Source organism: Dreissena polymorpha, chromosome 6 (genome assembly GCF_020536995.1).
Source record: "Dreissena polymorpha isolate Duluth1 chromosome 6, UMN_Dpol_1.0, whole genome shotgun sequence".
In the NCBI taxonomy this organism is placed as follows: Eukaryota; Metazoa; Mollusca; class Bivalvia; order Myida; family Dreissenidae; genus Dreissena; species Dreissena polymorpha.
This window is the reverse complement of record NC_068360.1, coordinates 67101968-67128482: the sequence shown is the minus strand read 5'-3', so window position 1 is coordinate 67128482 and position 26515 is coordinate 67101968. Positions and strand designations below refer to the sequence as shown.

Here is a 26515-nt window from a genome sequence, read left to right as displayed (position 1 = left end):
CTCTGATTTTGTTACTCTTATTTGTCCGTTTGTAACCTCTGACAGGAGGCTCCTTAAAACACTCAGTCCGTTTCTTTTTGATACAGTTCTCAAATGTTTAAGTTGCAATCCACTTTCTGCAACTTTCCTTGCAACACCTTGACTCATAACTTTTTCATCAATCATTGTTTGCAAGGATTTGATGTTGGAAGCATCATTTAGTGACACATTGTATGCTAATACTGCACGTTCATAGCTGAATGAATATTTGTTTACAATATTTTGGTCAAAAGGAACAGAGTTTACTAACTTTTGTAAAGCTAAAACACCCTGTAGAGCGCCATGTGCCATATCTGATTCACCAATGACGTCAACTAAATTGTCCTGCTTATATGATTTCATATTTGGTAATATTTCCTTTAACAATTTATAAGTATCTAAAAAGCCACAAGTATTTTGCTGAAACTCAAACATTTTTCCACGATTATGGATAGCATAGAGCAACAATTTACAATCAAAAGACTCTATATTATGCCCAACTAAAATAACTGGTGAACATTTCTGTAAGAATGTTATAAAACTTGTCAATACAGATTAGATTGGGACAGCTGTTACTGTTTGTCCCTTGACAAGCATAGACTCGCCAATAACAGTCACTCCAGTTATCTCTGATGCTTTCAAGGACATCTTCTTCTATGGTATCACATATGTTGAAAACTTACCAGTTGTATGCACTGCAGCTATCTGAATTATGTGAGAAGTACGCTCTGAAAAAACAAACAAAAATTTTACATAGAAATTGCACAAAATCAATTTTAGCTCTGTTAATCACAGAACTCTGGTTCACTCACCCAAGTACAATGCAAACTTCTTTTGCAGTGTTCACTATAAACATATGAGGGAAAAACATTGCCCCCCCCCCCCAGACAGAACTTATTTTGAAGCTTAATTTGAACAATCGTAGAAGAGGTTCCTTCACATCCATTCTCTATGCATTGTGGTTTCAGAGATTTTTTTCAGTTGAAGGGTTATTGATCGGAAACAATTTTCACACTTAGTGTGACCTTGACCTTTGACCTAGTGACCCTTATTTCAATAGGGGTTATACAATTTCCGATGCCTATGCACATGGAAAGTAAAAAGCCAATATGTGAATAAGTTGACGAATTATTGACGAATTACCTGTTGTAATTTGTGAATGCTAGTTTTCATTAAATACCAGTGGACTTATGTCCATACAAACATGATGGCTATAATCTCTTTGATAAACCACAGGCCTTGGTTGTCAGTGATGTCTGACTTGGTCACTTTTAACTGTCTACAGCCCCCCCCCCCCCGGTTTGATTGGACACAATCCAAGGGAAGAATTAAAGCTTTAAAGGGAGATGATGTCTATACCTGCAAAATGATAAATAGAAATTTTATTTCAAAGTGGCGCAGTAGGGGGCATTGTGTTTCTGACAAACACATCTCTTGTTGGGTCACTAGGTCAAAGGTCAAGGTCACTGTGACCTCTAAAAAAAATTCTGACAAGCTTTCGCAGCCGAGCGTGGCACCCGTTATGCGGTGCTCTTGTTGTATTATATTACCGGCATTAAAAAGCACAAGTTGCACCCCAATCATGATGTGAATGGGTGTTCTTTCAAAGAACATTGTGATGTAAACATTCATTAATGACTCAAGCATCTCATTGATAATAAATAACTCAAAAAGTAACAAATGTTACTACATTAACTTCTTTAACAGCATACAGTAAACCAAACTTTACATTCTGCTGGATCAAATTTCCAAGGATAGAAAAATATTGATGCATGAATAACAGACAATTACTGCAATGTGCCATTGTATACAAAACAATTTAACCTCTACAGGAAGCAATGATGTCTCTAGTGTTTCACCGCAGTACTAATTAATTAAATATTTAACAAATGTATATAATCTGTTTGTTTTTATTTGTATTATGGTTGAAGATTAATTACGGGTAAATACTGTTTATTTTCTGCTGTGCCATTACCCAAAAATCGCAAATACCCCGAGATATTAAAGTCATAAACAAACTCATCAAGTTTGATTTTAATCCAATTACCAAATCTTTTTATTAATCTCATCAATGGAAATAAGTTAGGAAATACATAAGTATTACAATAACGTAATACAAAAACTGCTCATGCTCAGATAAAATAACAAGAGCTGTCAGAAGACAGCGCGCTCGACTATTCAAAGTGCTTGACAGTATAACGTAAGCCATCATGGGGATATTGTTCATATTTAATAAGGTCAAAGTAATATAGTCATATTCTAACCGCAAGAGGACCATAAATAAAATATATTGATCGCTACTGTTTTAAAGAAGTTGTATATTTATAGAGGTATATTTTCCACAATCTATTGTACATTTGATAAGACATAAAACAAACTAGTAAGTGATGATTTGGGTCCTTCAAATCTGATCATAAATAAAGAAGTTATGGCAATTTTAGCAAAATTTAAGAATTTGACCTTGAGAGTCAAGGTTATTCAAAGGTCAATGTCAAATTCAACTTGCCATGTACAGTACCCTCATGATAATAAGAAAGTGTTTGAAGTTTGAAAGCAATAGCGTTGATACTTTAGAAGTAAAGTGGATCTAAACACAAAATTTAACAAAATATTAAAGTTACTTAGTCAAAAAAGGACCATAACCCCATAAATTTGCCAACCAGAATATACAACTTTTCCTATACCGTCCCCTTATGATAGTTAGCGAGTGTTCCAATTCTTAAAGCAATAGCTATGATACTTTAGGAGTAAAGAGGACCAAAACACAATACTTAACCAAATTTTCAATTTTCTAAATATAATAGGGCCATAATTCTGTCAAAATGCCAGTCAGAGTTACATAACTTTGCCTGCACAGTCCCCTTATTATGGTAAGTAAGTGTTGCAAGTATGAAAGCAATATCTTTGATACTTAAGGAATAAAGTGGACCTAAACACAAAACTTAACTTAATTTTAAATTTTCTAAGTATAAAAAGGGAACATAATTCTTAGTAAATGCTTGATACAGTTGTCTGCTCTTGTTTATAGATTGGGGTCATGTTGCTAAAGAAGTATGCAAAATATGCAAGCAATATGTCAAGGGACATAGAAAATACTTGAGGTGGTACGCAAACATTAACATAGCTTTATCAATAATATGTATATACTAAGTAGAACAAGCGATGTATTTGTGAAACACTATGTCCCATATATTTGACATTTGACCTTGAAGGATAACCTTGACCTTCACCTTTCACCACTCAAAATGTGCAGCTCCATGAGATACGCATGCATGCCAAATATCAAATGTTGCAAAAGTGTACATTTAATAAGCGATCTTGACCCATATATTTGACCTTAGACTTTGAAGGATGACATTGACCTTGACCTTTCACCACTCAAAATCTGCAGCTCCATGAGATACACACGCATGTCAAATATGAAGTTGCTATCGTCAATAGTGCAAAAGTTATGGCAAATGTTAAAGTTTTACACAAACACACAAACAAACAAACCAACAGACAGGCCAAAAACAATTTGTCCACCCACTGTAGTAGTGGGGGACATAAAAAGGGTCATAATTCTTACAAAATGCTTGGTACAGTTGTCTGCTCTTGTTTATAGATTGGGGTTATGTTGGTAAAGAAGTTTGCAAAATATGAAAGCAATATGTCAAGGGACAAAGAAAATATTTGAATTGGTACGCAAACTTTAACATTCCAACGCTCCTGCCGACGCCGGGGTGAGTAGGCCAGCTCCACTATATATATTTCATATATAATAGGCAAGCTAAAAACAAATGAAATGTCATTTCATGACAGCATGCAGAGCTTGCAATGTATAATATAACATCCAATATATATTACATTTGTGAGATAACAGCTTCCAAGGTTTTTCTGTGCTATACCAGCAGCAACTCTAAAATTCAAATTAGCTGACCCAGAAAGATGAAGCTGTTTGGGAGCTTTATTGGCTATAGTCTTGTTGAGACTCTCGTTGGCTTGAGTACTGCCCAACATGCTTAATTTGGGGGCTATTTTTTGTAAGCACCAAAAACATCAAGCAATGCCGCCTTCAGTGAAGTGTTGGTCAGTGGTCTTCCATAGGGTAAGGAGGAATATTTAGCAGAGCTGTTATTAATAAACCTGCACCATGTGTCATCACAGAAAGAATGATCACCAAACACGTGTCCAACAACAGCATCAATACTACGTGTAATGCCGACAGGGTTTTGTTTGTTCTGTGATATATTGTAGTTTAATAATTTAAGTAAATAGTTGATAATTTTTGTGCTTAAAGTTGGAAAGTTTTTTTGCATGCCATACAGACAATTGGCCAGATTTTTTTTCACATGATTTTGTCAGATGTTTTCTCTACCATATGGGGAACATTGGTTTTCAGTATTGCTGCTGTTGTGGTGTCATCATCACCCACTATCCCTGTAACCTTTACACCTTTTTTGGCAGTTACAATGATCATTTCAGTGACCATGTCTGGTTCCATGGCCTTTGCTGAACCACTCCATTTTTTTCTACAATCGTGTAGCTTGCATGGGTCATTACCTTTTTTCTTGTGCTGACTGCATACTCTGCAGGTTTTGCTACGGACTGCATATGCCAAGACCTTGCCAGTCTTCGTGCCGACCATTGAGCAGTGTCCTTGAATGATATAAGCTAACAATATGGGCACCTCGAAGCATTCTATTCATAGAGGTACAAACATTTACTAATCATGAAAGTATGTCAGTCTTCAATTATTTAATATTTATTGAATGCAGATAATATTAACATTTTGGTCATTACACAACAGTAGTTAATAATGTCACCATAAATTAATAAAATTGATTTCATGCAGTTCAATTGTATGTAATTGTTTTATATAGCCTTACATTATAATTAAACAAACAAGAAGAATGGTTAGTACATGTACATGCTAGCAGTTCGTTTACATATTATTCACCTGACAAACTATCAAACGCCCTTCCACTGCCTCTTTTCTGCCATCCTGCATCCACACTGACATCAATCTCATTGTTAGGCCTGTGAAGATATATTAAAATCATAACACAAATTTCCAAACCAAAAATTTACACAGTAAGGTGTTAAACAGTGCGTCATACAAACATTACAGAAAGCTGTTCATCTTCATACATCTAAATTAAAAACAGTAAAAGTTATTTGCATAATATAATTACAATTGCCGTTGGTTTCACTAGATTACATTATTCTGATTGGCTAGAGTATATCACGTGACTGTGGTTTGTTTTTCGATGAAGCGAGTTGCCTCCACGAGGCACACGAGGAAACCGAGCGTGGGACTACTTGGATATATTATGCCATGTAAGACATGTACACGATGGATATTGCGTATTGAAAAAGGAGGCGCTTACTAAATTCATACGCGAATTAATTCCATAAGTTTTTGGTATCTAATTTATTCATAAAGCCTTCCGCTTTATGCAAATTAAATGCAAAAACTTCCCTTCATACATCAATGATGCGAAGAAAAGAGCGTTTCACTTCGTAAGTTCACAACATAACTTACAAATTAAATAATAGATACAGGTAGAAGTTAAATGAAATTTTAAAGTGAACATTATAAATACATTTCATTCAAATGCACTTCTTATTGCAAGAATGTATCGGCACTTGACTTTGCCACCTCTTCGACAGCTTGTCCAGCCTCGTTTTGGTCTAATGGTAACAATAAAGAGAAATGCATGCACAACTTGTATTAGCTTACACACAAAGCAAATTTAATCAAAAAAAATGTGTAAATATTTTTTTATTTAGAAAACAAGCAGCATTATTTGTGAAATAATTAGCATCGATCATAAAATTTAGATATTCATCAAATAGACATACCAAGTTCTGATGAGCATGGTGTGGTTGACAGCTGGTATATTTAAAGTTGACAAAATACTGTTTATTTGTCTGACCCCGACACCAGCCTCAACCATGGCTAAAAAGATTAATAACATATAAATGAACATAAAAACAATGAAATTTCTGGAGGTTAACTAGTGGTTATTATGGTTTATGATGAATATTTAACTGAAGTGAAGTGGAATATAAGGGACACAATGAGAACACATAAAATGTTTTTTCAATAACAATTATTTAAAAAAAAAAGTAATTCATGATACTATTTCATCTACAAAAATAAACTTAATTTATATCAGGCCTAGGGATCTACACACACACAAATAGTTTAAGCCCTTTATTTTTAAGTGTGTGTACTGGCAGTAAATCAGACACAATATGAAGGAAATACATTGCATGTAAAATATAAATAAAATGTATGCATGTAGACAACTTAGGAATTACTTATTCAACATTATCAGTAATTTAGTCTTTAGACAATCATTCATGATATAATGCACCAATGGATCAAAAGAGAAAACAAGTCTTACCCAAAGCAAGCTTTGTGTTCATGTCATAAACTCTGCCATGTTTCCGTCCAGAAGCCACATTATTTATTGCCCCATAATTGCAACACGGTATGTCCAATACACATGCCAGTCCAAAATCCCTGCGTTCTACGGTGTTCAGTAAATATATAGGCACTTGACAAGAACTGCATGCTGAAAGGGATTCGGCCAATGTATCCAGTTCAACGACACGTCTACCAACTTTCCAACTGGCATCGCTGTTGTCAATTGTGGTCACGTTCACTGACGATCCGATAGCAAAATCATCAAAATAACAGTGGTCATTTTGTAAAAAACGAAACCTAAAAGGTAAATTTTCAAAAAACGTTCCAAAGAACAATTTTAATGTGGATTTAAATGAAAATAAAATCACTAACGACAATCGGGATTTACTAAAAAAAAAATGTTTTTTGGAACGTTTTTTTTTTAAAAATTTACCTTTTAGGTTTCGTTTTTTATTCCGATTTAAATCTAAATTAGCCATTTTAAATGAAAATAATTAAGCAAAATTAAATATGAAAACCAAGTATCTCATTGTTGACAAATTATCGTTTGGTTATAAATAGACGCTTGTATTCCCACCAAAAATAATGTCTCCAGCGGTAGCAAGCGATTCATCGATGTAAATCACAAAGTGACGTCAAGCAATCGAATGCTTGGTTTCATTGCAGTAAATCTCGAAAATTTGTAAATGCCGAAAATTTATAGGCGCATAATCAGAACAGTCAAACTATAATTTTTACTCGTTTATTCAAACCTGATCTTTTGAAACCGTGAAAATATATAAAAAAAATTTTTGATTTTACGATCGAACATCCTTAGGTTAATGTTATGTGCAGATGTGCAAAACAGATTCTATAGAGTAGACTGAAATCCTGCGTATATCCCAGTTTGTATTCGTCATCAGAAATTGAGTATATTCAGCTTCTTAGCATGTGTATTATCCGGAACAGATTTAGTTGCCGACTAAACTATTTATTGTATGATGTTTGTTTAATAAACATCATTCGCCTGCTTATTGTATAATTTTTATTTAATAAACTATATTCATCTTCATCCGTACAACCTTGTTATGTTTCAATTCATCCGTAATATATTGTTAGGTTTATAAATTGCAATGGAGAACTAATGAAGCCCTAAAAATCCGCACCAGTTAACATTGAAATATGCTTTTAATATACGGTATTTGTGCATTACATATTTAAAAGATGTTATATAACTAATGCAACCCATATCGATATGCGTAAACAAACAGAGAGTGCTTTTAATGGCTGTATTGCATTAAATGCGATATAAAATCCTTAGTATGTACGTCTAAACAATCTCAGAAGGTTCTTAAATTGGGTTAATTTTGACAAAAAGCTAATACAGCCTTATCAATCTGCATCTGTTCCGACAGTCTTGACGGTTTTATATTTGTTTTACTCCGCAGCTTAGATTTTCAAGTGCTTACCAGCGCTTATTTTCATTAATTAAGTCATGTACCCCATTTTAATCTTCGTCGAGTAAACACTTAGAGGGTGCTTATCCGATCTGTATTGTAGTATTAATATACGTAGACTAGTAAACCATTATCATCTGCGTCCAAAAAGTATGAACAGGTTCCGATATTGGTTTTATACGACGGAAGGCATCGTTCCTTAATAGTATTAGAAGTCCGCTGTAGTTATAAGCGGCGTGGGCCCTTAATTTGTTGCACGGTCTGTAGTGACAGCATTTGTTTTTCAACGAATTAAACGTCTTTGCGATAATGTTTGGCATTGCGAATGACGTCAAGTTTAGCGGGTTACTGGCCTCTCTGTCTACTATATGGAGTTGAACACCGCCCACGAGGTTGTTTGGTTGTTTTTCTTTAAAAGAAGTAAAAGCCAAACATGATCAAATGCCATGAGTGCATAAACATTATGTTATTAAGTGATAGTTGATGTATGCTCTTTGTTTTCGGCTTGATAAGCGTGAGTACAATTTTGTAATTAATAAACCCTGATATAACATCTTAGCTCCATTATTTTTAATGGTACATATAACAACATATCTTATATAATGTATATCATGTAATATAGACCGTATAAGCAGATGAGAGTGTTAGTTGGTCGCTGCTTTATAGGGGTCCTTTATTTATAAAACCTGATTTGTAAGCACGGTGTGGTCGTTGTCGAGACGCATACTAATAGGGGTTCATTTGTTCCCCAACGCTATTAAATCCGTATAAGAACATGAGAGAATATTCTATGGACTACGGAATCCGGATAGTGCCAAGTTGATTGTCGCGTGTCGACCTTCGACCTTTTTTAAACTGCAAGCACGGTGTTATAGTAACTTTTTCAGCCATTTTTACTTGTAGTAGAAAGAGTTACTATAACACTGTGCTTGCAGTGGAAAAAAATATTTCCGCACCGGTCGACATGCGACGATTGCGCGATATTTGCTCGATATAATGTCGAGTGCCATATCGTGCGTCGCGCGTCGTATCGTGAGTCGCGCGTCGTATCGTGCGTCGCGCAAATGTCGCGTGTCGACCTAGGGAATTTTAGGTCGACAGGCGACATTTGCGCGACATTTGATCGATATAGTGTCAAGTGTCATATCGCATGTCGCGCGTCGTATCGTGCGTCGCTCAAATGTCGAGTGTCGCGCTCGAAGGCCGACACACGACTATTGAAGCCGACATGCAAAGCGACACACGACATTCATCGCGACGCACGATATGACAGTCGACAGTCAAGATTTTCTGCAATATTTTTTTTCTAAAACCCAGGTCGATTGCTATACTCATATCTTGATTGTCGCATGTCGACTTCAAATGTCGAGTGTCATATCGTGCGTCGCTTGAATGTCGGGCGTCGACCTCAAAGGTCGACACGCGACAAGCAACTTAATTGGCCCTATCCGGATTCCGTAATGGAAAAAGATCAAAAGAAGTTTATTATGTAGTTGATGCAATTGATACCGTATAAACGAACCCAATATATTCACTAGATGCAGATTGATTGGGTTCAATCAGCTTATAATGCAATTAAAACCAAATAATTGCATGTGAATGTTCACTGGGCGCAGATAAATAGAGATCCATCCATGATTTCACCCGAATTCAACCGTATAAAACGATGTTGACGTTGTCTGGATGCTGTTTTTTCTTGTTGTTGTTTTTTTTTTGTTTTTTTTTTGGGGGGGTGGGTGGCTTATTAGTTCTACAATGGTAAAAACCCGTACAAAAACACGCGGAGATTTTATAGACGTACATAAATAGAAGTAACTTAGTTTTTGTATGCAATTAATAGCATTTAAGCACACTCAATGTGTTGACTCAACGCAGATCGATAGGGTTCTATTAGCTCTAAAATGCACGTACGACCGTATGAGAATGTTAACTGGGCGCAGATTACCGTTACTCATCATTATTCAACCCGAAATAACCATACGCAGGATGTGAAAAACGTTGTCTGGACGCAGGCGCCCATTTGGTCCAAAACGCTGTAACACCCTATTCGCGCAGATTGCACATAGATAGAAGTCAATGAGTTATCCCATGCTTAAATAGCTCACTCAATTTGTTGACGCAGATTGATAGGATTCAACTATAGATAGGCTTATATATGTATAAGCGCATGTAAATGTAAACTGAACACAGATCAATAGCCTGAATAGGCTACTTATAACTTTTAAACCCGAGTTTTACATTATAAGCACGATTCGAACGTTATCTGGATGCAGATTTATAGGTGCTCATTATATCGCCAACGCTGTAACACCCATATAAAAACTTGCGAAGAGACACAGAGACGCCGGTAAAAAGAAGTTACATGATCTGCCCTATAAATCTGCATATGGTGCGCACGTCTGCATCTAACGCATCAAATCTGCACTAGAAATCTGTATTCAGAATTCCATATGGTGTGCATACTCATCTAACGCATTAAATTGTTGACGCAGACGAATAGTGCTTCATAATATTTGTAATCCATTCTAACTGAGCCGCAAAATGAACACCTTGCACTTTTCAACACGTGATACAAAGTCTGCACTAAAAATCTGTATTCCAAATTCAATATGCTGTGCACGTCTGCACATAACACTAACCACATCCTTAACGTTGTCTACTTTATCTAATCAGAACATTACATACATTGGATGTTAACGTGCTCTAGTATATCTAATATGAGTACCACACACATTGGATAGTGTATATTTGATGTACACTGGCTAACAGCATACACGTAAGTTGCGATGTATAGTTATCTTACTTAGACCAAGTTTTAAAATGTTTGGTTTCCCAAATTACATATTCGGACATAAACGGCGACCTAATTGTATACAAGAGCAGTATAAGTCTTCTTTGCTGTTAAAACAATTTGACCAACACTGTTCTATCATAACTTTTTTTTAAACCCACGCCACGTATTGAGCATACTGTTTGCACAATACATCACAAAGGTAAATCGCTATTGTGAATTATTAAAAATCAAACAGATAATTTATACTCTACTTTAACAAAAACAGGAATCACCAGGCTAAGTACAAAGGCACGAAAAGGAGCAACAGAAAACACGAATAACAACACAAGCAAATGTATTTTTATCAACAACACGATAAAAAGACTACAACTACTACCACTACTACTACTACTACTACTACTACTACTACTACTACTACTACTACTACTACTACTACAACAACAAATACTACTTCTACTACTACTTCTACTACTACTACTACTACTACTACTATTACTACTACTACTACTTCTACTACTACTACTACAACAACAACAACAACAACAACAACAACAACTAGTACTTCTACTACTACTACTACAACTACTACTACTAATACTACTACTACTAATACTACTTATACTACTACTACTGCTGCTGCTGCTGCTACTACTACTACTACTACTACAAATAATAACAATTATTATTATAATTATAATAATGCTGCTGCCTGTACCACCACCACCACGACCGTAAATAATGATGATTATAATAATAATAATACTAATAATAATAAAAATAATAATAATAATAGTTATTATTATAATAATGATAATGATAATAATAATAATAATAAAAATAATAATAATAAAACTGCATGGACTGAAATATAATACTAGAACATTAATCTCAAATCAGATTTTATTTGGCCTTTAAACCCTTATTTGCGCACGAGGAAAGTGTGGGTTATATTTTTTCCTGCTCGTGTGAGGGATACATATTAAACAATATTATGTTAATGTCTTTGCCTGCTTGAATTTCTCCGACAAATTGAAGAAATATTTACGCGGCGAGGCTTTCCCATTTTACTATTATTTATTTTATCTTGCAGCAAAAGCTATCGCGATTTTTATCTAGCATTACAAGGCACGTACACAATTTCAAATTTAATCTAAAGCTTTACCAGATTTGAACGTGCTTATTAGATAAGTTACGATAATTCTATGATTTAAGCAATCGTTACCGTATGAAAATATTCGTGCATATGCAAAATGTATTAATTATTTTCGTGACTTAACTTGCATAATTGTTGTCCCATCACATGACAGAAGTTGTAAGCGAACTAATTCGGTCTCATCGCAGTGTGCTCTTCGAGTACTATTGATGGTTGCAATGCATTTGAAGTCACACAGCATGTACACACATTCATGTACACCAATTTTTTATGATGTGTGTTTACCATGTAACGTAGAAACTGAAGTAAAATGGAAATGTCTGCGAGTAAACGACGTGTTGCCTTCGTAACCGGATCAACCAGCGGGATAGGTCTTGGCATTGCGCACCGGTTGGCGAGTGCCGGTCATGACGTCATAATACACGGTCTATGTCCGCAGGATGTGATCGATGCTGCTATTGAGGAATTGAGACGGCAAGTGATTTTAAAGCTGAAATGTATACTGACAATTAAACAAACAATAACTTTATTTAAAAATGTAGTTCGTTTATGATTGTAATTGATGATCTTCATCATCATCATCTTACAGATGAGGATGGATATAATCACCATGATCATGGTCGTGATGATCATAATAACGTTGTTTTCTTCTCAATCAGCCATGACGGCGTAAGAATTTCGTTCGTCAGTGCTGACTTCGCGCTAGAGGACGAGATCTCTAACTTGTGTGCTGACATCATAAAACTCTACCCGGAAGGCATAGATATTCTAGTCAACAATGCAGGTACGAACATACATTATATATCATTTCTGAATCGTATTCAATCACAAAAAAATACCATTGTGCAATAACATAGTACAATAATTCATATTTGATGAGGAGATAAGAGGTTTGTTCATATATATACATATATTCTCTTTTTGTTTTATGGAAGTATAGAACATTTAAGAACAAAGTCCATCCATGACTCTGTATGATGGATTGTAATTGATCACTCTCAGTACCCGTCTTGTTCTCACAGGTTTCGTCTCTGCCCATCCAGTGGAGAGCTATCCAGTTGCGACCTGGCACAAGATGATGGCCGTCCACCTTACCGCTCCTTTCTTGCTATCCAAGTTCTTTGTTCCATACATGAAAAAGAAAGGTATCTTGGAAAAATATGTCGCATAGCAACTGAACGTACTTTGAACGTACATCGTTCTTATTATGAAATTCGGAAGAAAAAAACAGTTTTAAAAGTTCGTAAATATCGGACATGGTAATCAAATTACGGGATAGGTTTTAAGTAAAGTACGAAGACATATGGTGGACCAATAACAGATTCAAAACATTTTAATTTAACGGGTAAGCGATGTTTCGAAAGAAAATTGCCAATGCGCGTGTTGTAAGAAAGGTGGACCCTTTTCACAGTAAGCCAAAATTGATAAGAGGGCGAAGTCACGTGACTCACATAATTCCAAAACGAAGCTAAACATGTATCCATTTTCAATAGTGCCACGCGACGCCGCATCTGATGTCAACCATTCACTCTTTTGAATATTCGGTGACGTAGTTATGCTGTCAACAAAAGATACACTGTATATGTCTTTCGTTTTGTTAATGTGTATTCGCAAAGTATAAATAACAAAATTACCTAAACATTCTTGTAAGGTAAACATTACTTTATTATCCACTATTGTGCTGCTCAGTTCAAACTGTGAGGAAATATCGTAAAATAAGCTAAAAATACGGCGAATTGATACGATTGCACTAATAAGACATCGGCGTTTTTTAATTTATTTCACTACCACGGCTTAGTTACTCGTTTCGAAAACATGTCGAGGGAACAAGATAACTCACAAGTGGAAACGACTTAGTGGGTAGATCAAGTCACTCGTTTGAACGATTTATTTGTTTGTTGTTATATATGAAACAATCAATGAGCATAAACTTGACCAAACAGATAAGCGGTGTCTGAAGTGTATGTCTCGCATGATAAACTAAAATGTTACCTGTTTACTCTGTCACTACCGTGTTCATGACGCAATGTTTATAGATAACAATATACTAAAATATTTCCTACACAAATTCATTGTAAAAGCAATAACTTTAACGAAAAATAAAGTCAAACTTTTGCGCATAGAGACCCTCATAACCATACCTTTTCTCGAAGAGCATTCGAAGCCGAATTGATTTAAGCAATAGAAAAGATAGGTCACGCGGTATGTAAGAAAGAACTCGACACGAATCAAAAGTCACTGTTTAACGGCCATCTATTTACCGGCTTATCCAGTACATGAGGGTTTCCCGCCATCTGTCAAAGTCTTATGTAGTCTCCAACCTTCAGATAAAAGAGTAAATTACTCGTAAACAACAATGTTTTCCCTGCCACATGCACACAGAAATATTCTAAAATAAAGTCATGGCAAGTGACCCTACAGAGGACCGTGTCTTCAAATAAATTATGTTCATGTTTTAGAGAGTATAGCTCCAAAATTATTTAGTATATTGTAGCCTTATAATACGGTGTGCTCAGAATGCCATGTTTAAGAATTCATGCACTGCTCAGAAACATGTTAAAATACCATTTAATTTTTTTTTTCAATTTTATTAATATTATGTATACTATTTTCCCTCGAAGCATTACATTTGAAAGCTCGACACATACCCGAATACATTGTTATAACGTAATTTGAATGCTATTATTATATATTTAGGATGGGGTCGTATAGTCAACACTTCCTCTTCGATGGGACTTGTAAGTGCGCCCGGGATAGCACCTTACAGTGTGGCCAAGTCCGGCCTGATTGCCTTTGCAAAGGTATGTCCATGTGTGAAACAAGTATATCATTATTTGACCTTGCACTGAACAGACATACGCATAACAACGGAAGTCGAGACATCATATTCTTACACCAGGCATTCTGATCGACAAAGCGCATTGCTATTCAAAACTTGTAAATTGTTTCAGGGGCTGGCATTGGAAGTTGCCGAGCATGGGATCACCTGTAACGCCATTTGTCCGGGTTACGTCGAGACCGACTGTAAGTGTACGCTTGCCTGACGTTCTAGGCACAGTGGTCAAAAATCCAAACGGCCAGACAACGGCATAATTTAATCCATGTTTATTTTACCGCCACGCCCAACTTACGAGTATTGTGTTAATATGTTTCGAACCTCGTCTTGATCCCTGTATACACTTACCAGCGGTGATTTATACACAGATGCAGTGAAGGCGCGTATTTAAAATTTAGATAATGAGTATAAATATAGATTTATAAATTGCATTGTATTGCGTATCTCCACAGTACGCGGAATACCTACAGGTCGTAAATGGAAATTTTGCGGATCGGGAATTGAACATGTGATCTCTGTATGACCGTCCATGAAAATCATTATTAGACCAATGTGGGTCGAAGAATACGATTGGTCAAGAAATGGTAAGGAACAAAAGTTATTTTTATGTCCTCTCATAATGGCGATAGGATCTAGCAAAACGCTTTCTTCCGTGTGCTGTGATTCTGAGCATCGTCGAAAACCTCGTTCAATCGAATGATCCGTGCTTCTTGATTGAGGCGACTAAGATATATTTACTCCCTGATCTCATATCCTTTATTTTATTATTGTTACTAAGATATCTTTACTCTCTGATCTCATAAACTTAATTTAATTCTAGTTCTTATTTCCTTGATGTTTTCATTTTGATGAACTTTACATTAAGATAACTACAACTCAATTAAGGCATTCATAAATAGTAAACGCTGTTACCCGTTATGTGCATCTAAATTTTTGGCGTGAAACCATTGAGGATCCGGCGGACGGAATGAAAGTAACACGGCTACAATATTAATACTTCTAGACCTATACTCCCGAACATTATGCTTCTTAGATTTTTAAAATTGATCTTTATATAGTATGCTATTGATATCTATTCTTAATTGGTTGAACAAAATATTGTTCCCTTTGCCTTTTTCATGATATATCCATCTGCTGAACGTTGATAACATAGTGTACCAGTAATGTATGTAATTTTGCTTGATAACCGCTTAGGATAAACAACCCAAATATGAACATTTTTGTAATCGTATTGTTTCTAATACTACGATACACAGGAATCACTAGGAGCGTCTGTTCGTCCGTGCGACCGGCAATCCGTCCCACGGCTCACGATTTCCTTATAATATAGCACGATGAGTATGTATCGTGTATGTATCGTCAATATTAGCATGGCAGTGACCTTGACGCATGAATAATCGCCATAAATAAGCGTTACTTTGAATGCATTTGTTTCCGTACTGAAAGCAAATTCAAAAAGACTATTGCCAAGCAATATATGTCCCCTACATGCTCAACCATTGTCAGAAATATTTTATTTCATATATATATTTGTTGCGATAGCAACCAGAATTTTTGACGTAGGAACAAAATGAAATGAAGTGCCTAATGTCCATATTGCCATCTATCCATGTTTTGAGATTCATGAAAAAATATTAAGAACTTTTTAAAGTTATCGCAGGATCCATAAAAGTGTGACAGACACACAGAGCGAAAACCGGTAGGGGACACATTATTGGAGCGTACCTCATTAACTATACTGGTGTGGCCTTATTAAACATGTGCAAAATATGCATTAACGTTATAATAACAATAATTATAAAAGTATTTTTGTATGGCCATAGAGGTTAACTATGTTGGGTTTGTAATCACGTATTTGTGTTAATGTTTGTTCATAGTATGCGCCTGTGTCAAAACCTGCCAATACTGCATATACACATATACACATAGCTGCTTACATGTCAATTAAAATGCATGTCATATTATGATTACATGTCATATTATGACGTTCAAAAATAAATAAAAACAAACATGTGTTTATCTGTTTACAGTGGTAAAAGAGCATATAGAAGCGATTGCCAGACAAAACAATGTCTCTTTTGAACAGACACGGGTATGTGATGTTGAAGTCAGTACTTAAAAGTTTACGTTTTTTTCTTTTTCGTTCATTCGTTTGTTCGTACTGACTCGTTTATGTGTGTGTTCGCTTGTTTACACTGTGTGATGCATTCTGTATGATGTAAGTTGATTTTTAATATGTACTTAAGAGAAAGAAATCCTTGTTCAGCAAAAAAGTTAAGAATTTTCTTAAACATTGTTTTTTCTTAATTATTTGTTTTATCAAAGTGGCATCTCTTAGATTAATTCGAATGTTCCCCGAGATAAATTTCTTTTTCACACATGCAGACATTTTTGAGAAATAAATACCGACTAAGAAACCTGCAACTGTCGAGCAAGTAAGTGTATTATGTAGAAATATGCAGAGTTCTGGTAGCATTTTACAAGTATATTGCGACCAAATTAATTTGTGATAAACCTTCCTACACTGTTATATAAATTCTATAACCAGTGTTTTCATCATGAAAATACTTGAAATAAGTTGCTTATGAAATGTGTAGAATCGAGTCGTGAGACTATTTTAAACAACCAAATAATTATGTTAATAATGCAATCATTATCATCTTCTTCTTTTTCTTTTCCTTCTACTTCTTGATGATGATGATGATGATGATGATGATGATGATGATGATGATGATGATGATGATGATGATGATGATGATGATGATGATGATGATTGCTTTACAATTACAATAATTTTCAAACTATAAAAAAGATATAATACAAATAAGCTGGACATTAACTAAGCTTCAGAACGGATATTATTATGAAACCTCAAAGTTCAAGAAAATTATCTAAAATGCATCGGAGTGGGCATAAATCAGCTGCAATAGTGAGCTTTTAAGTTTATAAACGAGCTGCACTCCTGTCATATCTTTACATCTTTTGAACTGCATATGTTTTTTTCATCAATATGTTGAATGTAAAGTCGAATTTTTCCACCAATACGATTTTTTAAGAAACCCTGTCGGATATGTTACTCGGGATATTGGTTGATATAATTGTCGGTGTAGAAACTTGTTCACTGGCATATCTTTAAAGAAATTTGTAAATAAAGTGCTAAATATGGGCCAAATCCCTGCATCGTCGACTTTAAATAGCCATATTTCAACAAATCCTGAACAATAATAATCAGGTTTTTTCTAACATACATGGAAATATCTCCTCTGCATATACCAAAATATATTTAAATTCAAAAACACCTTTAAACAATTATAGAACTGGATTTACTAACCCTACCGAAATTCAGCAAAATTTATCGGCAACTTTTTCAAGCACATCCAACTTTTCACAGCATATCGGGTTTCCGTGGGTGAGTAAGCAGATCCTATCTCCTAACGTTATAACGTCGTGAGAAATAGTGCGGGGGAAATGTGCACATTATTATATGTCGGCAACGGAAATTATTTGTCCATTCAACTACTGGTTGTCGGCTTCTTCCAGGTAGCTGCTTTGGTGCACTTCCTATGCAGTGACGACGCCGCTAGCATGACCGGAGGCGCGTACCTGATGGACGGCGGATATACGGCACGCTAGAGACAATCGTCTTATTATTATCGTGAATTTAGTTTTCATGTACGATATGCTATACGAGTATGTTCTTGACAAGCAGATTACAGTGACAATAACTCATGCAAGCAGTCAGAAAAAAACCATGAAATGTCTAAGACATCATCTCGATTAGAGATATATAAACTTACTGAGGTTTGTGTTTGTTGTAAATTCAACTTGTAATAGGCAATATAACAGAACAGAACATAAATTTATTTTCATCCAAGTTAAGTATATAACATATACAATTGTCATGGTCTGAACTTGGTCACACACGGGGAGAGGTTGTATGGCGGCCCGGTTAGCTCAGTCGGGAGAGCACTCGCCCTGAAAGCGAGGTGTCCCGGATTCGAGTCCCGGACTTGCCGCACAATTTTCTCACCCTGTGACATTTGGGACCGTGACGTTACCTGGGTATACTCCTACGGAGGCCCATGGTTAATTATATATTACCCCGAACCCCTGTATTCGAGGACGAATACATATTCAGGTGGGGGTGTATGCCACGGTCTGAACTTGGTCACATACGGGGAGAGGTTGTGAGGCGGCCCGGTTAGCTCAGTCGGGAGAGCACTCTCCCTGTAAGCGAGGTGTCCCGGGTTCGAGTCCCGGACTGGCCGCACAATTTTCTCACCCTTTGACACAATATGGGCAATATAAAAAAGTACAAAATTAAGTGCATTATTGAGACTTCCGATAACTTTTACAAAAACAACCCATATTATACAGTGAGAGTGGGGGTATGAACGGTAGAATGAATACATCTATATGAAGATGTTGAATATAAAGAATGAAGCAACATCAATACTCATACATAGTGGTTATTGCCTGCGAATGATGTAACGGTAGGTAATTAATTATGGATCTTTAACCTTAGTTTTGCGGTGTTATCTCGTGCACACGTCGTTTGCTTTAGCACGCGCTGATTCGGGAAGCATTTGATATATGTAAAATTTCTTAATTTAAAGTTGCACGTTTAATTAGTGAGATTAACGCAAAATTACTGATTGCAGTTGATAAATTCAGTTTCTTTTGTTGGAATGGTTTAGGTCATTTTGGCGTGATTTATTCGCTTGATTGCACTCGTACACGAGGGCGATTTACAATGGGATTTGCCAATGGCATAAATAATGGTCGACTGGATAATGTTGGGGCTACCCGAAATGTCAGCTGTGCTTATCCAGGAAACAATAGGTAAAACCGTTAGGATAAAGCAAATTGATAAATTAATTGCGTGTACAGCATGTAGGAAGAATGAACTAAGCCTATGGGTCACGAAGAAGTGATTTCTAGCCACTTAATATGGTAACATTAGACAGATAGTTAAAATATGGATTTTTAGCCAGTTTACCAAGATCTGTAGAAATAGTGATTTAAAAAGTCAGGGCTATGAGTAGCAAACAGATTAATGTACAGATTTGTTACGCATTAAAAAGATGCAGCTTTTTATCGAATAACTCGTGTAGAAAAAATATGCATAAGTAAAGGCATGGCAAAATAGTAGGGTTCAGTCATGATATATTACAGTATGAGAAAAAACAGAACCAAATTAATACAATCATACGTTAGCGGATGAAATAATAATATAACACATTTATTTACATTTCACGCACTGATACACATATAAAGTATTCACAAGTAAGTTCAGGGAGAGTATATTATCGATTTGTATCTATGTTGGTAGAACAATGTAATGATGAGCATAAATCATTACTCTTAAATCAAATATACAAATAATTTCCCAAATTTGACACATGTTGTGTCAGACAACCTATACGAAACATGAAATATAGGTGATCTTTTGGAATAGAGTACAAAGGTGAAAAGAATAATAATTTCTTAGGAATAGTAGTTATATAATTATTATCATTAAAGTGAAACGATTGTCAATATTAACTTTTCTCGGTCGTCCATTTAAACTTTTAGTTGCTCCCTGTAACGACCACTTTAACCGAAACGAAAAAATATTATAGATGGTCTATGGGGAATTAGCTTGATAGAGAGTGTGGAAATGCACCACCATTTACTTTTATAAAGTACTAGACATGACGAAATACAGTCGGTGGATTATCGATTTTAATTAACTCGTGATCATAAAAATATATTTTTTCTATGATCGCTCGTGAATTAAAATCGATAATCCACCGAATACAACAAATAAAAATAAAAACCTCTATGTATGCAATATTATAAAACAGTAAAATCGTATATTCATTGCTTCACAGGCTCAATATTCTTAATAGGATCTTATTATATCCTATTACACAAACTCTTTAACTAGGCTCACAAATAAGATGTATGCTTGAACCTATTTATTCTTGCTTAAAAGGCTTCATAGGCTACACTTATATTTAACCTATTCATTTGACATTCTATTTATGCAAAAGATCATAAATAAAAATTGATGCTTTATAAAATAAAAACGCTAAATAGGCTGCAGATTTGATCTTATTTTATAAACTTGCTAAATATGCTAATTATGCTGAATACGATATTTAATATAATTAAAAAGACTTATATTGCTGAATGCTTCATTCTACGTAATAAAATTCCAAATAGAGTAAACAGGCTGTAAAAAAAGCCAAATGAGGTCAAAGGTTTTATAATTCAACCTATTAATTCACGGATCCGAATAAGCTAAGTATCTTAAATATGATGTGCAAAATAGGTGGTTTATTTTATCATATTCAAAACATTTGCTAAATAGGCTAAACAGGCTTTTTAAGTTTTATGTTTAACATACACTACGCTTCCTTAATATGATCAAAAGGCTTAATAGACCGCTAAATAAACTTAATAGTATCGAGAGGCTGTATGTTTCAACCTATTTCATAAACTGTCTTATTATGCTAAAAAGGCTAAATGGGCCAATTTTATTCACGTTGACACGTATTTTGTGGTTAATTTACCTCAGTAAAATGACCGAAATAATGAAACATTCTGCAAATACTTTAACTGAACAAACAAACAAACAAACAAGCTTGTTCAATATATATTTACTTCCAACATCCAGCTTCAAAATACGGCTTCCATTAAACACTCTGCATTTATAAATAGTTACAATATTCAAGCATGTATATAATGTTGTGTCCATCATATGGGGTTATTCTTTACCTATAATTAACGTCAATATATTCAAACTCTTAAAGGTGTAATATTGAGTATAGTATACCTTGACATATATGGTCAATTTTAAAATTTGAGTGTCCACGTTTGTACATTAACAAGTACATGAGAAATAAATGGTACGATTGAACTTTACCGGTACGTAAAATAGAATGGAAAAGCGTATTTTTTTATCGTTGCTAAGCGCGCAAGACCTAACACCTAACTTAACACCTTATAAATAGAGAATAATAGGTTGGTGACGTGGATGTAGAATGGTTTTCTGGCAAGTCGGAGGAATTTATCGGGTGAGATCGAGTAGCGTCTGGTAAATACTATCATGTGCAAGGAAATTGTCGATATTTTCAGATTATAATAACCCATAATGTAAGCAATTTATTAAACTCATTTATTTAATAATCAAGGTGTTGTTAAAATAAACAACGTTTCCCAACAATTAATAATGTGGCCCAGGAAGCTTTTTTTCCACGCCATCGACTTTCATACCATGGGAGCTTGTGTTCCCGAAAACAGGCCGTCCTGTTACCAAGGCTCGTAACCGCATCAGCAAAAAGCCAATAGACCTAGTCATTTTCTTGACCAAATGAACGCTGTTGTTTTGTGCATGTTCTGCGTGTATGTTCACTAATTTGATTGAACTGTATCGTGTTTCACTAGTTTAACAATTAATTAAAGGCATTTTGATTTGAAGTTAATTTTAGTTAAAAAGACACAACAGAATGAACATAGAAACACAACATTACTTTGAGCGATACGACGCAAACGTTATGTAAGCGACCCATCAAACATATATTAATGACAAGTAAAAATGAACGTTGAGTAGTTCATATAACTGTTGACTTATACGAGTTTAAAGGGATCTTTTCACGCTTTGGTAAATTGACAAAATTGAAAAAAGTTGTTTCAGATTCGCAAATTTTCGTTTTAGTTATAATATTTGTGAGGAAACAGTAATACTGAACATTTACCATGGTCTAATATAGCCATTATATGCATCTTTTGACGATTTTAAAACCTAAAAATTATAAAGCGTTGCAACGCGAAACGATTGAATAATTTGGAGAGTTCTGTTTTTGTCGTTAAATTTTGTGAAACTACGAAGATTGCTTATATAACGTATAAAATACGTCGAGTATGTGTACTCGGCGGAATAGCTCAGTAGGCTTAAGCGTTTTTACTTCAGGACTATGGCAGGACTCCAGGGGTCACTGGTTCGAAACCTGCTCCGGGCAATGTTCTTTTCCTTTTTTAAATTTCATTCTTGATTTTTTACTGGAGCTTTTACGATCCAATGTTCACAATTATCAATATAAAGCATTTAATGAATAAGTTAAAAAATGCCAAAATCTGTGAAAAGGCCCCTTTAAAGGGATAAATCTACAAAATTATTAAAATAAATTGGTATAATACATTTTTGTTAAGAAGCTGATATGTTATTAAAGCAAGCGATCTCAAATTACTTCCGTTTCTGTTGAGTACATTAACGAGCGATATGGCATGTTTAACGAATACTTAAAAGTAAACATACTACTCAATGTTTCTAGGTTAACCAGTTAATAACCGGTTATGGCAAAAGGTTAGCCGTTCGATGAATTTTTTAACCTAAACGAACTACCGCTTTGCAATGAAATAACGAAATCTACTCATGTGAGTCGATATATATTGTTTGTTTTCTCCAATAAGTCGATAACAACTAGTGGCTTGGATAAAGCTCCACATATGACGTATGCATACCAAATCATAGACAACCTTCGATGTCTCCGGCGATGTCTAACGATTCAAACGCAAGGAATTCTGAAGAATGGCAGATTTTGCGATATAATGGTATAATCAAATACCCTATCAATGGTAGCAATAATATAATAGAGGCTTTGTGGGTGAAATGACGATATAGAAAAGTCCATTATTTAACATATAGCTCGTAATTTAATGCAATACGAACACGTAACATACACAAACTCCATATTACCATATACTTTCTGAAAGGATTTTTCTTGTAACGGATGTAGGACAGTTTAACAGGTAGTTTAGGTAGTATTGACATCGTTTATATCTTTATATGATCATGGTAAAAAAAGATCTGTTTCTGAATTATAAGCGCCTGTTGTTTCCCGGTATCTACATATATACTAGGAACCTTTATCAAATGTAGTTTACTCGACAGCATTTTATAACACTGGAATTGAACCTAATATGTGAAGTTTGTGTGTATCAATCTATACTAAATATATTACAGATCGTTCATGGCATTGGGTTAATTAGCTCCATACTGGTTTCACAGTAGTAGACAATAGGTTTTCCCTGTCTGTCGGTCTGTCTATCGGTTTGTCGGTCAGTCTGTCTGTCTGTCTGTCTGTCTGTCTGTCTGTCTGTCTGTCTGTCTGTCTGTCTGTCTGTCGGTCGGTCTGTCTGTCTGTCGGTCGGTCGGTCGGTCTGTCTGTCTGTCTGTCTGTCTGTCTGTCTGTCTGTCTGTCTGTCAGCTGTCTGTCTGTCTGTCTGTCTGTCTGTCTGTCTGTCTGTCTGTCTGTCTGTCTGTCTGTCCGTCCGTCCGTCCGTCCGTCCGTCCGTCCGTCCGTCCGTCCGTCCGTCCGTCTGTCTGTATGTATGTATGTATGTATATATGTATGTATGTCTGGATGTATGTCTGTTGGTCCGTCCAACCGTCCGTGAAACAATAATCATACAGCTTCAGGTTTTCTGTATGTTTTGCTAGTAATCCCTATTTCCATGTGTGCGTCCATTAGATATGTCCGTTCGCAACAGAATGAAATATTGTAATTACTCAAAACATATACACGATAATGTCATGAGTTTTGGAATACACTTTAAGTTCTAATTTTCTGTATGTCGGTCTGTCAATCTCTTTCTCAGTTTATTTGTCCGTCTTGATATCCGTGCATAATTTATATAGAAAATTCCAGCATCGGAGATCAAGACGAGCCAGTGGTGGAGTTGCTCTGTATTATAGAGACGCACTTTCCAATGGTATTTCAATTATTAAAAATAGACATGATACTTTAATATGGATTAAATTAGACAAAGTGTTTTTCAATTTAGACAATGATATCTATATATGCGGTGTTTATCTGTGGGGCGATGATTCCCCAGCATACAATAAAGTTAATATAGACTTGTTTGAATGCCTGGAATATGACATTACATACTATGAAAGTAAAGGTTCTGTCTATCTGATAGGCGACTTTAACAGTAGAATAGGTGATAAAAAAGATTTTGTTGTATTTGATAGTGTAAACCATTGTTTTGATGAATTTGATTATGTTCCCGATTATAATATGGAAAGGGCTTCAATGGATAAAAAATGTAACACTTTTGGAACAAAACTGCTTGATCTTTGTAGGTCAAACAATTTGCGAGTAGCTAACGGTAGATTAGGTAATGATTTTAATATTGGATCGTTTACTTATGTCGCCCAGCACGGAGCTTCTGTCATTGATTACCTACTCATAAAAGACACGAACTTCTCAAGTATACGTGACTTTACAATACATTCTGTAAATGAATGGAGCGATCATACCCCAATTAGTTTCTCTCTTCTTTGTAATTATATTACACCTGTAGTGAATGAAAGCTCCCATGTTAGATATAATTGGAATAGTGATTATGTAAATACATTTCGAACCAGTCTGATCGCCAAATTGCCCGATTTTAATAGGATTACAGGGAATATTGATAGCACTAGTCGGTCGTCTATAAATGATGCACTGAATAGTTTTACCTTTATAATCCGGGGAGTAGCGGATCCGTTATTTTCTAAAACAGTATATCACAAAAATGACAATACGTCATTCTCCGACACATCTCATGTGAAAGATGCAGACTGGTTCGACAATGAATGTAAAAATTTAAGAACAATATATTTAGATTCACGGTATGCTTATAATACGTGTAAAACGAAAGTTAGTAGAGAATATTTTTGTAAATGTAAAAAAGAATACAAATTATTAGTACGAAAAAAGAAGAATTCTTACTTTAAAAAGAAATGCTCTGAAATGGAAAAACTTAGGTTTTGTAAACCGAAACAATTTTGGAGTTATTTTAAAAAGAATAAGAAATCTGTTGGAAATGATGTTTCTGTAGATGACTTTTGTAAATACTTCTCATCATTATGTAACGATGTATTTGTATGTAATAATGCAGAAGCAAATGTGTTTTGCCAAGAAAATAATTTTGATAATGATGATTGCCCCTTTGATGAGTTAAATATTCCTATTACTGCTGATGAAGTTTTATGTGCTGTTAAATCTCTCAAAAAAGGCAAAGCTGTAGGGCCAGACTTCCTTTTAAATGAGTATTTTACTGAAAGTATAGACATCTTGTGTGCTCACCTGTGTGATTTATTTAATGCCATATTAGAGTCTGGTTTCTTTCCCGACAAATGGATAGAAGGAGTTATCGTTCCTGTACATAAGAAAGGCGATACAAAAAATGCACAGAATTACAGGGGAATAACACTAGTTAGTTGTTTTTCTAAACTTTTTACAACTATTTTAAATAAAAGAATTGAAACGTTTTGTGAAAATAATAATGTTATATCTGATGCCCAATTCGGTTTTAGAAAAGGGAAATCAACTGTTGATGCGATATTTATTCTCCACTCAGTAATAAAACACTATATAAATAATAACAAGCGTCTGTATGTTGGTTTTATTGATTTAAAATCTTGTTTTGATAGTATTAACAGAAATTGCCTTTGGCTTAAATTATACAAATGTGGTATTCAAGGTAAATTATTACGTATTGTTAAGGATATGTATGAAAAGGTTAAGTCTTGCGTTCGCAGTTGTAATACGTACTCAGACTTTTTTAGCTACGCTGTTGGACTACGTCAAGGGGAGGTAATTTCGCCTCTGCTTTTTTCTTTATTCGTGGAAGACCTAGAACTACATTTACAAAGTAATTTAGATTCAGGTTTATATTTTGAGGATATGTTGTTAATATTATTGTTATTTGCTGATGATATGGCAATTTTGGGTAAAACACCAGAAGACTTACAAAATAGCTTAGATAGTTTATATGATTATTGTAACTGTTGGGGTCTTGAGGTAAACACCCAAAAAACCAAGGTTAT

General features: G+C 35.0%; 2 protein-coding genes and 1 non-coding gene across 5 annotated transcripts in view; 2 read left to right on the top strand and 1 right to left on the bottom strand.

The window, feature by feature from the left end:
• Window positions 1-418: 418 nt before the first annotated feature.
• Window positions 419-10616, bottom strand: LOC127836272 (uncharacterized). 2 transcript variants are annotated; one of them, XR_008028688.1, is made up of 7 exons: window positions 10419-10616; window positions 6411-6730; window positions 5863-5959; window positions 5604-5691; window positions 4958-5037; window positions 4561-4656; window positions 419-746 (listed from the first exon to the last, which is right to left on the bottom strand). XR_008028688.1 is itself a non-coding variant. In XM_052362774.1 (6 exons), exons 1-6 carry the CDS (start codon window positions 10511-10513, stop codon window positions 673-675), a joined length of 762 nt encoding a protein of 253 aa, XP_052218734.1. In that variant the 5' UTR covers window positions 10514-10616; the 3' UTR covers window positions 419-672. The 2 variants fall into 2 exon arrangements, 1 of the variants encoding a protein (XP_052218734.1); XM_052362774.1 differs by lacking the exon at window positions 5604-5691.
• The window catches only part of LOC127836273 (D-beta-hydroxybutyrate dehydrogenase-like), a 23465-nt gene continuing 7429 nt past the window's right edge, over window positions 10480-26515 (top strand). Inside the window, exons 1-9 of one of the 2 annotated variants that reach the window (XM_052362775.1) lie at window positions 10480-10645; window positions 12114-12290; window positions 12476-12600; window positions 12839-12961; window positions 14514-14617; window positions 14768-14840; window positions 16683-16748; window positions 17038-17087; window positions 18193-18552. In XM_052362775.1, the coding sequence (XP_052218735.1) occupies window positions 12127-12290; window positions 12476-12600; window positions 12839-12961; window positions 14514-14617; window positions 14768-14840; window positions 16683-16748; window positions 17038-17054 (672 nt within the window). In that variant the 5' untranslated portion in view covers window positions 10480-10645; window positions 12114-12126 and the 3' untranslated portion in view covers window positions 17055-17087; window positions 18193-18552. Of the gene's footprint in view, window positions 10646-12113; window positions 12291-12475; window positions 12601-12838; window positions 12962-14513; window positions 14618-14767; window positions 14841-16682; window positions 16749-17037; window positions 17088-18192; window positions 18553-26515 lie in introns of those variants that run through there. The other variant, XM_052362776.1, reaches the window with a different exon arrangement.
• On the top strand, window positions 18847-18920 carry Trnat-ugu (transfer RNA threonine (anticodon UGU)). Its single transcript has one exon. It is a non-coding gene; the product is annotated as a tRNA-Thr (tRNA).